The sequence below is a fragment of the Condylura cristata genome, unplaced genomic scaffold (genome assembly GCF_000260355.1).
Source record: "Condylura cristata isolate star-nosed mole 26May11 unplaced genomic scaffold, ConCri1.0 scaffold00004, whole genome shotgun sequence".
NCBI classification, from domain to species: Eukaryota; Metazoa; Chordata; class Mammalia; order Eulipotyphla; family Talpidae; genus Condylura; species Condylura cristata.
Genome location: NW_004567105.1, coordinates 42392401 through 42406182, shown reverse-complemented (window position 1 = coordinate 42406182; position 13782 = coordinate 42392401). Strand labels below are relative to the sequence as shown.

Sequence of the window (13782 nt, the reverse complement as noted above, 5' to 3'; positions counted from 1 at the left end):
TCTTATGTCTAGGTCTTTAATCCACTTCGAGTTGATTTTTGTGACTGGAGTGAGGCAGTGATCTAGTTTCATTTGTTTGCATGTAGCTTCCCAGTTTTCCCAGCACCACTTGCTGAACAAATTTTCTTTGTTCCATTGTATCTTCTTTGCTCCTTTTAAACCCCCATTCTTATATGCATAAATAAATAAATCTTAATAAAAAGACAAACCCTAATTTGAGGAACTCTGTATACCTTCTTGTTTATTGTAGCACTATTTAGGATGAAATCCTGCCATTCACAATAACATGGATGGATCCAAAGGGAATTCTGCTTAATGAAATAAGGCAGACATACAAGATAAACACCGTATGATTTCACTCTCATGTGATATACAGAGAAAATAAACATACAGATGAACCTAATAAAACAAAAATAAACTTTGCACTAATTAACAGTTGCCAAAAAGGAATAGAAGAGAGGAAGGTAAATTGGGGGAGAAGGATCACTGGTGTAGCAAAGAATAAATGTGGGCTTTTAGCAGTGATCTTAATGTAGCATTACACATATTGATTGTCTGTAATGAACACTTGAAACTACATAATACTAGGCAAGGTTACTTCAAAAGAAAGAAGGAAACAACTGGCAAACTGTTTTCCCAAAATGTCTGGACTGCTTTGCAGTGAATGAGTTCCAGTTGCACCCCGCCCCCTTGCTAGCTCAAGGCACTGTATTTTTGGATTTCTAATTTTTCTATTCTAATATATGTGGATTGCCTCATGTGGCTTACTCTGTATTACCTAAAGATTAAAGATATTGAATGTCTTCCTGGGCCTATTAACTGTATGTCATCGTTAGTGAAGGCTTTCTTCAAAGTATTTTGCCTGTTTGGTGGGGGGGAGAGCTGATTATTAAAATTTGAGTTCTTTATAGATTCTACATCAAGTCCCTTATAAGAAATGTGTTTTATGAAGATTTTCTTCATTTTATAGCTTATCTTTTTCCTACCACTATCTTTCATGGAACAATTCTTTGTTTTGATGAAGTCCAGTTTATGCATTTTTTCTTCTTCTGGACTGTGTTTTCCATCTCAAGTCTCAGGAAGATTTGCCTTGCCAAGATCACAGCGATTCTACCTCATCCTCTAGAAGTTTATAACTTTACATCTTATAAAGCCTGTGCTGTATTTTGAGTTTGCATTTCTATTTTTGCTTATAAATAACTAGTCCTCCACATTTAATACTTTTTTTTTTTTTGCAAAGAACTGGGGTGAAACCATAAGTACAGAGGATTCACCAGAGACCAAGTAGGGAACAGAGTAGACAAATTTACTGAAATACACTGCTGAGGGGAGCAGCGGGTGAGACAGAAGAGGTCTGCTGTGCCATATGGGTAGGGGCAAGTTCCAATTCACAGAGAAACAGCCAGCTTCACACTTCAGCAGTGTATTTCAGTCAGTCGGCCTGTTCTGCAACCACTCTGTCTCTGGTGAATCCTTTCACCCCCTGCACCTCTGACCTGTACCTCAGTTCTTATATACATAAATAAATAAATCTTCTTTAAAAAGAAAAACATCATTATCATTATGTGAGGTTAGTGTAGATGATCCTTTATCAGGCTAAGGAAGTTCCTGTCTTTTCCTAATTTGTAAGCAGTATTTATCATTAATGGAAGTTGATCTTTATCATATATTTTTCTGCATCTAGGATCTTTATGGTTTGCTAATGATGAATTACATTCATTGGTAAACCTTCTCACCCCCTTCCTAGCTCTCCAGTCTACATCCCAGTTCTTCTATTAAATAAATAAATAAATATTAAAATACAAAAAGAAAACATTATGTTAAGTGAGAGAAGCCAGTCTGCTGGAATCCTTGGGTCTATGTTTATAAAAGATGCCAGTCCCTAAGATACCAGTTTTTTCTGGAAGAGTTATGTAAAATTAATATTATATATTTCCTATTTAGTACAATTTGATGTCAGACTTTTAAGTCCTAGAGTTTTCTTTATAGAAAGATTTTATTGTTTTTTATCTTTAATTTTTATGTGTTTTGTTTTCCTTTGTCCTTGATTTTCAGAAGTGGGACTATGATGTGCTTTGGATTTAAAGCCTAAATTCATTAATTTTTAGTGTATTCACAGATAGTGCAGTTATCACCACAGTCATTTATAGAACATTTTCAAAATCTCAAGAAATTCAACATCTTTTAGTTATCACACCCCTAACAACTAATACTTCCCAGCCCTAATCAACCACTAATCAATTTTCTGTCTCTATAGGTTTACCTGTTTTGAACATTTGATATTGATTGACATAATACATGATCCTTTGCTTCTTTCACTTAACAAAATGTTTTCTTTGTGGTTTTGGTTTTTTGTTTTTTGGGGTTTTTTTTTAGTATTTATTTATTTATTTTATAGAAGACCTGGAATGTAGACTAGATAGGAAGAGGGTGAGAGGATTTACCATAGACAGAGTGAGAAGTATAAACGACAGATTGACTGAAATACACTGCTAAGGGGAACAGCGGGCGAGACAGGAGAGGCCTGCTACACCATGTGAGTCAAGTCACTGACTGTGGATTAAACCAGAGCCATTGTGGTGACACTATGTGTTGAGACTAAGTACTGAGACTTAACCCTTAGGCCATCAAAGAGGACTTTTTTCATTTAATATAATGTTTCAATGTTATATCATTCTTTTTATTGCTCATAATATTCTGCTATATGCCTGTTTCATATTTTATTTACCCATTCACAATTGAGGGATAGTGGATTGTTTCTGCATTTGGCTATTGTAAATAATACTACTGTGAACTTTCATGTACAAGTTTTTGTGTGAACAATGTCTTATTTCTCTCATGTTTATATTCGTGGGAGTAGACTTACTGGTCATATGGTGGCTTTGTTTAACCTATAAGGAACTGCCAGACTGCTTTCCAGAGTAGTTTTACCTTTTTTATTTCATATCAGCAGGTTAGGAATATTCTAGTTTTTTCATAATAACGCTTGTTATTGTCTGTCTTTTTGTATTCTGGCTATTGAAGTGATTGTGTAGTAGTACCTCATTTTTGGTTTACATTTCCCTAATGACTAATGATATTGAGCCTGTTTTCTTGCATTTACGTGGCCACTTGTATTTCTTTGGAGAAATGTCTATTCAGATCCTTTGTCCTTTCTTTTAATTGATATTTTCTCTTTACTATTGAATTGTAAGAATTCTCACCTTTCTGACTACAAATCTTCTATTAAACAGTAATTCACAAATTTTTCTCCTTTTTCTATGGATTGTTTTCACTTGATTATTGTCATTTGAAGCACAAAATTTTTAATTTTTACCAAATGCAATTTATGTTTTTTCTTTTGCTGTGCTTTTGATGTCATATGAAAGTAGATGTGTATAATCTAAGTTCACAATTAATTTACTTCTGTTTCCTTCTAAAAGGTCTATATTTTAGTTCTTAGCTTTATGAACCATTTTGAATTAACCTTTTTGTGTTTGGTGCAAGGAAGAGCCCAACTACATTCTTTTGCAAATGGATATCAGTTGTCTCAATATCACTTGTGGAAAGACTATCTTTTGCCATTGAATTGATCTGGTATTGTAGATTTCTAGCTTTTGATGAATTTGAATAATCTTTTTTTATTAACATTAACCACCATCACCCATTTCCTCTGCTCCTCAAGTCTGTTTTCTGTATCTATGAATTTGGGTTTGTTTGTTTTAGATTCCATGTACTGAGATCATGTAGTATTTGTCTTGTCTGCCTTGTTTCATTTAGCATAATGCCTTCAAGTTCCATCCATATTGTTGCAAATAACATGCTTTCTTTTCTTTGTGGCTAAATAATATCTCCCTGTATGTAAATGCATACTACATATTTTTCCATTGATCCATTGATGGACACAGGTTAATTCTGTGTCTTGACTAGTGAAAATAGTCAAAGGGTGATAGCTATCTTTTCCTTCTTTTTTTAAAGAAGTACTTATTCATGCATACAAAAATGGGGGTACAGGCCAGAGATGCAGAGGGTGAGAGGATTTGCCAGAGACAGAATGAGTAACAGAACAGGCGGATTGACTGAACACTGCCAATGGGAGTGGCAGGCCAGACAGGAGAGGTCTGCTGTGCCATGTGGGTCAACTGCCTGACTGGGGATCGAACTCATGCTCAGTGGCTGTGGATAGCTTCATGGTGCTGTGCTTTAACCCCGTCAGCTACCAGGGAGGCCCCAATTTGGAGATCAGTTTGATAGAATTTAGAAAGTTGATGCTTTTAGCCTATGAATGAGTTTTTTCCTTCAGAGGAGTATATTAGTGATAAATGTGTTTGCTAGAGAAGAACTGTATGATATATAAAATAATGTTGTGTTTACCACAAATTAGAAACAGATGTCCAGCAATAGGAGAATGGATAAATGGGCTATGGCAGTGTTATTTGGTACTTAAATTGCACTATTAGATGCTATTACAGGAAGTAGAAGTACATGTTTCTATCTGGATAAGCTCTAAAAACATGTTGAACAAAAAGAAAGTCTCAAAGGATTTGCACAGTATATAGAGTATGATGCCATATATAAAGCACATAGAGCCTTTATCTACGTTGTTTAAAAGATACGGAAATGCTCTTCAAAAATACCAATGTTATAAAACCAAGAGAGGCAGAGCACCCTTCCATATTAAGGGAGACTAGAGTTAACAAGCAGTGTAAAGTTCTGGATTGAATATGGAGATCAAGCATCATTAGGAGAACTGATAGTAGTCTACAGTATTGAGTTACTTTGAAGCTGAGAACTGTACTGTAGCTAGTGAAGGATGTCATCATTTTAAGAAGCTGGAGTGATCTATTCGTGAATGGCTAAGGAAAAGATTTTTGTTCCTATAATAACAAAGGGGCAGAGGTGAAGATTCCATGGGAGTTCTTGTAACCCTCCAACTTTTCCTAAGTTTGAAACTATATCAAAATTTTAAAGTTACCAACAGCCTCAGAAGGCTATATATTATATACAAATGTACATAGCAAGACCTGGAAGTGTCCTCTACCTCCTCCTGGTGTTACAGCCTACAGTAGCAAAAACATTCAAAGGAATGTGAGAGGGCCTATAACTGTTCAGTTTTGCCTGTTAAGTTAAAAGTCCATGAATAAGCATATGTTGTAGTATACTTTATGTTTGAAGTATGTCTTAAAAGCAAATGCAGGTTATAAGATAATGAATACATTTTAAGTTTTAGAACATCTAAATAGTAAGGATATTATGAATAGCAAGGATAGTATGAAATCTTTAATTTTTTTTTTAAGATTTATTTATGCATACAGAACTGGAGTATAGGCCAGAGGTGCAGGGGCGGTGAGAGGATTCACCAGAGACAGAATGGGGAGCAACCCAGGGAGATTGATGAAGTGCCCTGCTGAGGGGAGCAGTGGGTGGGTCAGGAGAAGTCTGCCAGGCCATGTGGGTTACTCCCTGGCTGGGGATAGAACCGATGGTGAAGCAGCTGCTGCTAGCTTCATAGTGCTACGCTTTAACCCATTGCATCACCAGGAAGAGCCCCTAAATTTTCTTTTCAAAGATAAACCACTATGATGTTAAGTGAATAAAGTGCAAAAATAAGAAATAATAGAATCTGAAATTTCAAATATATATAGTATGTTCTTGCAAGGAAAATCATCTAGAAAGAATGACAGAATAATATCCTGCAGCTGGTAGAATTTAGATCACTAATTTTTTAAACTGACATCCAAATCCTCTGTGTTGAGCCACAGTTTTGTTGTCAGAATATTTTTTTGTTACTCAAAGAGGGACAAGTGCAGTCAAGGGACCCAGCAAGGGGCCCTCAGACCCGCCCTGCCCATGTGTTAAGCCCCCAGCTCCATGCCCAGACTGCATGTCCCTTGCAGATTGGCTTCACCACGGACCCTCGCATGGCCCGCTCCTCTCCATACCCCACCGATGTAGCTCGAGTCGTGAATGCCCCCATTTTCCACGTGAACTCAGATGACCCAGAAGCTGTCATGTACGTGTGCAAGGTGGCGGCTGAGTGGAGGAACACCTTCCACAAGGATGTGGTCGTGGACCTGGTGAGTAAGCTCAGTCCTGTGTCCTAGCGAGAGGGGCTCATGGCTTCTTATGGTGGGTCTCACTCCAGATGGCTCCTGAGTGCTGGGCTGAGTGAACCATAGGAAGGTCATTGGATTCCCATTCTGGAATATCCCACTCTAGCAACTTTGATGTGTAAAGGAAAAAGAAACCCCTAATTCTAGGGAGGGTTGACAGTGGCATCCCAAGCCTGGCCAGCGCAGCCCTGATCCTGATGTCTTCCTCCATGCCCAGGTGTGTTACCGACGCAACGGCCACAATGAAATGGATGAGCCCATGTTCACGCAGCCGCTCATGTACAAGCAGATTCGCAAGCAGAAGCCAGTGCTGCAGAAGTATGCAGAGCTGCTGGTATCTCAGGGCGTGGTCAACCAGCCGGAGTATGAGGTGTGTCCTGAGGCTGTGACCCTAGCAAGTCTCTCCAGAGCTGGGGGAAAGAGAAGGCCAGCCACAGAGTCAGCTCTCCCAGCTCTCTCAGTTAGTAGGATGTAAGGAAGAATGTGTGAAATATTTACAGCTGTTGCATTTCAATGCATAGCCTCTTGGTGGGGCCAGCTACTGAGAGGTTCATGGTGGAGAGGGAACCTGACCTTATCTTGCTATGAGGTGGCCACAACCCTACAGGCGTTAGCTCTGAGTCCAGAGTAGAGGGTGAAAGGCACATGAAGAACCAGCCTGGTGAAGGGCCTAGTGTGAGCTGAGTGGTCACTTCTGGCTGTTGTGAGTGGGAAGGCCAGTTAGGGTGCTCAGAAGGATTGGTTGTGACAGGCTGACCAGAAGTACAGAAGAGGGGTGGTGCCACGCTCAGGTGCAAGTGCTGGACATGGAGCTTTAGGGATCAGACCTGCTTGAGGCTGTACTAGGAACAGAATCAGACCTGGTAGTAAGAAAGAAGACAGGAAAAGGAGAGGTAGGGGCCCCCAGGGCCTCAAACTGAGCAGGAGCTCTAGCGAGCCCACAAACAGATGCAGACACTGGGATGTAAAGTGGTGCAGTCTGGGGTGCTTGGCAGTCGCAGGAGTGGGGCGTGCAGCATTGTGCCCTGTGCCATGTTTGTCCCCCAGGAGGAGATCTCCAAGTATGACAAGATTTGCGAGGAAGCCTTCACCAGATCCAAGGATGAGAAGATCTTGCACATCAAGCACTGGCTGGACTCCCCCTGGCCTGGTGAGTGAGGGACTAAGTGACTCTGTGGGACCTGGCTTTGGACCCTGAACTAAGACTAACTAGGGGCGCCATGCAAGCTGGGTTGAGTCTTGCTCGACCCTTTGTGTCTTGTGGGCCGCAGTTGGGTTCCTGAGAAGTGTGGCCGTACTCAGCCTGCCTCTCCTTTCATAGGCTTTTTCACCCTGGATGGGCAGCCCCGGAGCATGTCCTGCCCCTCCACGGGTCTGACGGAAGATATTCTGACACACATTGGGAACGTGGCCAGCTCCGTCCCTGTGGAGAACTTCACCATTCATGGAGGTACAGAGCCGCACTGACCTTTTGAAGTGGGGCGAGTCCAGTGATGACATTGCTGCAGCCTGGGACCTGGTGGTCTCCTCATCCTTCCCCCAACCTTCCTGCCTTGCCTCCCCCTGTGTCCCCACATCACGCCTGATGTGATCCTCAGCTGGCCAAGCAAGGGAGGAAAGGATGAGCTGTCACCGCCTTTCTCTAACTTGGTCTCCACCCTGTGGTCTCCGTGACATCCAGAAGCTAGGACCAGAGAAGACTGCTCCTGTCAGGCTGGGGTGGGGTGCCTCCGCCAGGGCTCTTAGAGACCCCAGGCTGGTCTCTAAGAACACCCTATTCCTGCAGGGCTGAGCCGGATCTTGAAGACCCGAGGAGAGCTGGTGAAGAACAGGACGGTGGATTGGGCTCTGGCAGAGTACATGGCTTTCGGCTCCCTTCTGAAAGAGGGCATCCACATCCGGCTGAGCGGTCAGGATGTAGAGCGGGGCACTTTCAGGTAACACTCTTGTGTTCTTGTTCACCGTTTAAAAGGTAGGAGACAGGGAGGGAGGGCGCTGGTGTTTATCTTCCAGAAGAGAATCCCTAAAACAGTGATTAGGCCTCTGCTATCTCAGCCCGGAAGTCCCGCCCCTGTCTGGTTTGGGCACTTCTGTTAGAAATGGACCTTTGTGCTCTGCCGCTCCCCTCCCTGGGTCTGCTTGTGGGAGCAGAACACAGGATACCAGTGTGTGCTGTTCTGCCTTAGCCACCGCCACCATGTGCTGCATGACCAGAACGTGGACAAGAGAACCTGCATCCCCATGAACCATCTTTGGCCCAACCAGGCCCCCTACACTGTGTGCAACAGCTCACTGTCTGAGTACGGGGTCCTAGGTGAGTGCCCAGAGCCTCAAAGTCCCTCTGAGCTCACTTCCCCGACCCTGCGCTTCTGCCCCTGCTGCCCTCCCCTCCCACCGCTGCCCCTGTCCTCCCCACCTGCCAGAACGTGGTTTTCTCCCTCCCTCTGTTCTGTAGGCTTTGAGCTGGGTTTCGCCATGGCCAGTCCCAATGCCCTGGTCCTGTGGGAGGCGCAGTTTGGTGACTTCCACAACACTGCCCAGTGCATCATTGACCAGTTCATCTGCCCGGGACAGGCCAAGTGGGTGCGGCAGAATGGTATCGTGCTGCTGCTGCCCCACGGCATGGAGGGCATGGTGAGCCCCCACCCACCTTCCCTACCACACCTAAGGGCATGGGAAGGACCTGCCACAGACTGGCACAGCGGAGGTCTGCTGGTACCCGTCTTCTGTGAATGCAGAGGCAGGTCATCTGGGTGCCAATGTGCCAGCCCGCCTCCCTCTATGAGGAGCCAGGAGCTGAGCCCTGTCCTTCTGTGAGAAGTGCCCCTCCACACCCTGGGTGGGAGGGAAGGCAATGAAGAGCCATCAGGAAAGAAGATAATTAGCATTTTTCAAACAAGAAGTGAGTTCAGGAAGAGAAGCCTCGAATCCGAAACTCCTGAAATGTAACTTGCATGTCTGGTTCCAGGGCCCCGAGCACTCCTCTGCCAGGCCTGAGCGCTTCCTGCAGATGTGCAATGATGACCCGGATGTCTTGCCGGTGAGTGGAGCAGCCGCCCCTCTGTCCTCCGCTCCCTTCCAGGAGTTGCCAGGGAGGGGATCTCTGGGCATTGAGTGGATAGGCCCCAGCCCGCGGGTCTTCCCAAAACAAGGGCCTTCTTCAGAGCACAGAAGAGTGAGTGATGCCTCCTGCCACCTGCTGTATAAGCAGAGAAGCGGTGTAAACACTGCAGGAAAATTTTTAGGATTAACAGTGTTTGGATTTTGACTCCCACGAATATTATAGATATAATATTATATGATATAGGGGAAAGAGCTCCAGGGAGATTTTCTTTTTTAAGATGTATTTATTTATGTAAACAAGAACTGGGGTACAGGCAAGAGATACAGGAAGGTGAGAGGCTTCACCAGAGACAGAGTGGGGAGCAGGACAGGCAGGTTCACTGAAACACACTGCTCAGGGGAGCAGCGGGCGAGTCAGGAGAGGTCTGCTGCGCCATTCTGCTCCCTGGCCAGAATCGAACTCATGAGTGGCTACTGATAGCTACACAGCGCTGTGCTTTACCCCCTGTGCCCGCTCTCTCAGGAGATTATTGAATTTACAGAGCTGAAAGAATTTTACTGTGAATGAGTTTTGTTTCTTTCTTGAACTCATGTTCTTTTTCCCCCCATCACCATCCCTTATGTCCCCTTGACCTTTTCCCTCTTCCTTCCCCCTTAATCCTAAAGCCCTCACCTTGTTTGTTTGTGACCACTAATTTTCACAAGTATTCTATATTGCCAGATGTCTAGTATTTGTCTTTGTCATTCCAGCTTGCTTTGCTACACATCATTCCTTTGAACTCCTTCCATTTTTCTGTAATTGGCAGCATTTTGTCTTTCCTGGAAGCCCATTTCTAAGAAAAATCAGAATGGGTTTCAGATAGACATGTGTCTATCTCAACCAGGCAGTGTTTACAGAGATGGGAGGGTTTATGTGGAGCTAAGCATCGATGCAGTCTGTGAGGGGCTACATTAGTTCTTGTCAGTGTCCCTGCATATTTGCCTCTCCAGGTGCCACTGGGGGCACCATGAGGCCAGGGCCTTCTGAGGCTCTCTGCCCCCATGCCTCCCGTGGCAATGCTTGGTGCCGCTGGCCTCTGACAGCCCCCTTGTTGCAGGACCTAGCAGAAGCCAACTTTGACATAAACCAGCTCTATGATTGCAACTGGGTGGTTGTCAACTGCTCCTCCCCTGGCAACTTCTTCCATGTGCTGCGCCGCCAGATTCTCCTGCCCTTCCGGAAGCCGGTCAGTTGGGGGTGTCCCTGCTCAGAGAAGCCTGCCTGACCTGAGGAGTCCAGGGCCCCAGCCGAGTGGGAGGACAGATGTGTGAGGGGTGGCTGTAGGTGGCATACTAGAAGAGAGGTGAGCCCTCGCAGGTTCCTGGGCCAGGCCCTGAGGGGTAAGTAGCAGTGAGTGTGAAAGTGCAGGAAACAGTTCTCTGGGGGCCTCGGCGCATCAGCAGCCTTCTGGCGCACAGGACTGGACAGCCCTCTCTGGGGGCAGGAAACAGGGTGTAGAGGCAACTGATGAGGCCCTTACTATGAAAGCTTTCTGGATTCCTTAGAACTTTCTGGATTCATGAGCCTGTGGTTCTGTGTTTCAGTTAATCATCTTTACCCCTAAATCCCTGCTGCGGCATCCTGAGGCCAGAACCAGTTTTGATGAGATGCTTCCAGGTATGTGTGAGGCTGAAACGCCGTGTTTCCTGCTCCCCCTGGTGTCTGTGGCCCTGCCCAGGTGCCCTCAGACCTCCTTTAGGCCTAGCTGCTCTTTTGTGAAGTCTCCAGGATGTTTTGCTTCTAAGGCCATATCTTATCACCTACAAAGAGTTCATTTTGTTTCTTTGCTAATTTATGTGCCTTTTCCCCTTGCCTAATTGTTCCTGCTTTTAGCACTGTGTTGAGTATTATTGAACGCAAGCATCCTTGTCTTATTTCAATCTCAGTGAGGAAACCTCAGTCTGATTATTTTAAGAATGATACTCACTGTGGGTTTTTCACACAATAGCTTTATGTGTAGAGGCAGTTTCCTTCTAATCCCAGCATGTTGTGTGTGTTTATAATGTCACAAATGTGAGTTGTGTGTTTATCATGTAATTGAGCCCCTCATTTTAGACTTTCCTGAAGTTGCCTCCTAATCTAGTTCTTTGCTCGTGTGTCATGAATGTAAGCATGTTGTATGTTGCGTTTATTTCATGAAGCGAGCCCCTCAGTTTGGACTTCCTGAAGTCAGCCTTGTTCCTGGGGGTACAGCTCCAGCCACAGCATCTAAGTATTTACTCCATTGCGTGGAAGGTTTTCCTATTTGTAAACTCATGAGGAGTCAGCAGAGTTATCATAGATGCGTGAGAATTAGTTGCCCCTGAAATCTGGCACAGGCTGACTGAAGAATGAAGTGGGGTCACTTGTTCTCTGAGGCCCGCTGTGCATGCCACCTACCATGCTCTCTCAGAATGAATTCAAGGGCATCAGAGGTGGCTGGAAGAAGCATCTCTGACTCTCGGGAACTGTTCTGGTGTCCCCATGCTATAGCCCTCATGGGATTCTGGCTGGTGCACAATAGCAGTGGGAGGGCCCTGGGTGTCCTCAGCCAAGTACTAAGAGAACTGGCCGTGGGATTCCCTCGTAGGAACCCACTTCCAGCGGGTGATCCCAGAAGATGGTCCGGCAGCTCAGAACCCCGAAAATGTCAAGAGACTTCTCTTCTGTACTGGCAAGGTGTATTATGACCTCACCCGAGAGCGCAAAGCACGGGGCATGGTGGAGCAGGTGGCCATCACAAGGATTGAGCAGGTAGAGTAGGGGGCATATGACTGTACGCTGGGATCCCTCCTTCCCAGAGCTTCCAGAACATCCCCTATGGTCACTGAGCATTCCTTTCTGTGTCCCAGTGTGGCCCTCTGCCCTCAGTGTCCTCTCTTAACACGCCTCTTCTCTCCCCAGCTGTCCCCATTTCCCTTCGACCTCCTGCTGCAGGAGGTACAGAAGTACCCCAATGCTGAACTAGCCTGGTGCCAGGAAGAGCACAAAAATCAAGGCTACTACGACTATGTGAAGCCAAGACTTCGGACCACCATAAACCGCGCCAAGCCCGTGTGGTAAGACCTGCAGCCCTGCCTAGTGGGCGGTTAGTGGGGCCTAAGGGAAAAATGAGGTCTGAGCCTCTTGGTGACCCTCACGGCCACTTCTCACTGACACTCAGCACTCAGTGCTACACATACCTGCCCACCCTACCAGGTATGCTGGTCGGGACCCAGCAGCAGCTCCAGCCACCGGCAATAAGAAGACTCACCTCACCGAGCTGCAGCGCCTCCTGGACACGGCCTTCGACCTAGACGCCTTCAAGAACTTCTCGTAGATGCTGCCTGGGGCTTCTTGGCCCTCTGCCCTCATCCACGACTGCTCCTCGCTTCTCAACTAAAGAATCGTGCCTCAGCGCTGCCCACACCTCTGCCGGTCTACTGCACCACACACTCCCCGCGCTTGCTTAGGAATTAGGCTACTCTTCTCCCCATGCACTTGACTGCCCCCAGCCAGACACGCTCCAGGCTCTGTGACTTCTGCCAGGCCAGCAGCCTTCTCAGAGGCAGTGGGGAGTGGGAGGAGGAGATGGAGCCCTGAAGGTGTCCTGGGAGAGTCAGTTCTGCCCCACCTCCAACCCCACCAGCTTCCCCCCACAGGACCAGCCTTGTGTGGCTTCCCCGCATGTCGGCAGTCCTCACCACCCATCATAGGGGCTTTTTGCACCTGGACTAGGGTGGCTTTGTCTTCCTGGGCTGAGCCCTAGATTCCTCAGAGCAGTCATCACTGTCAGTCTTTCTGGGGTGCACAGGGCTTTGGCAGGCCCCTGGTGCCCATTGAACTGAGTGGTGGCTGTCAAGAGACGGCCTTAGCCTGACCTGGCAGAGGTGGCAGGTTCACTCTCTGCAGTGTCCACTTCTGCACCTCAAAAGGATCCCAGGCCATGTGTGGGGGCTGTGCATGATCCACCCACCTGGGGCCCACCAGGAGTGCTTGCAGGCAGGAAGCACATGTCCAGGCACCACGGCTGGTATACCAGCTGCCTGTTTGGGCTCTGCTCTCCCTTCACGTCCACCTCTGCCTCCCTGCCCCGCCCACTCTCCTCTCCTGTTTCCCTTTAGCACCTTGGAGACTAAGCGTTCTCTACCGTGCCAAAGCTAGTGAGAGGGGAGGAGCATGAGGGGAGCATGAGGCTGTGGGGCCAGCCCCCACACTTGTCACAGGGATGGATCTGATTTATTTATTTTGGTTAAAAAAAAAAGAACGAAAACAACTTTGCATTGCATTTGGCTTGACCCATAAACTAAGTTATCCGTGGGCCTGTCTGCTGTGTCATTCTTTCCTCTGAGGAAAATACACTGGCCTAGGCTTCTCCCTACTTGCCCTACCTGGGAAGCAGCCCCTTCTCACTGGAGGGAGTGGGGTAGCCATCTGCTCTGCTGAGCAGTGCCCCCTGTGCAGAGCACGTTTCTGGCCTGGCTTTGCATCACTGCAGGGCACGTCTGCTGCATCTAATTTCTGAGTCTCCCCTGCTCCTAGGTATCCTGCCCCCCACTCCGCCTAAAAAAGGGCTCTGCAGCCTGCTTCTATATTGAACAGTGTGCCTAGTGGATTAGCGCCCCAGAA

At 46.4% G+C, this 13782-nt stretch overlaps 1 protein-coding gene across 4 annotated transcripts in view; it reads left to right on the top strand.

Moving 5' to 3' along the window:
- The window catches only part of OGDH (oxoglutarate (alpha-ketoglutarate) dehydrogenase (lipoamide)), a 77155-nt gene extending 63681 nt beyond the window's left edge, over window positions 1-13474 (top strand). For all 4 annotated transcript variants that reach the window (XM_004675963.2, XM_004675964.2, XM_012720352.1 and 1 more), the window contains 13 exons: window positions 5877-6056; window positions 6310-6462; window positions 7140-7242; window positions 7414-7542; window positions 7879-8029; window positions 8279-8406; window positions 8548-8726; window positions 9061-9132; window positions 10253-10381; window positions 10740-10812; window positions 11765-11928; window positions 12079-12233; window positions 12373-13474. In XM_004675963.2, the coding sequence (XP_004676020.1) occupies window positions 5877-6056; window positions 6310-6462; window positions 7140-7242; window positions 7414-7542; window positions 7879-8029; window positions 8279-8406; window positions 8548-8726; window positions 9061-9132; window positions 10253-10381; window positions 10740-10812; window positions 11765-11928; window positions 12079-12233; window positions 12373-12493 (1737 nt within the window). In that variant the 3' untranslated portion in view covers window positions 12494-13474. The remainder of the gene's footprint in view (window positions 1-5876; window positions 6057-6309; window positions 6463-7139; window positions 7243-7413; window positions 7543-7878; window positions 8030-8278; window positions 8407-8547; window positions 8727-9060; window positions 9133-10252; window positions 10382-10739; window positions 10813-11764; window positions 11929-12078; window positions 12234-12372) is intronic.
- Window positions 13475-13782: the final 308 nt, after the last annotated feature.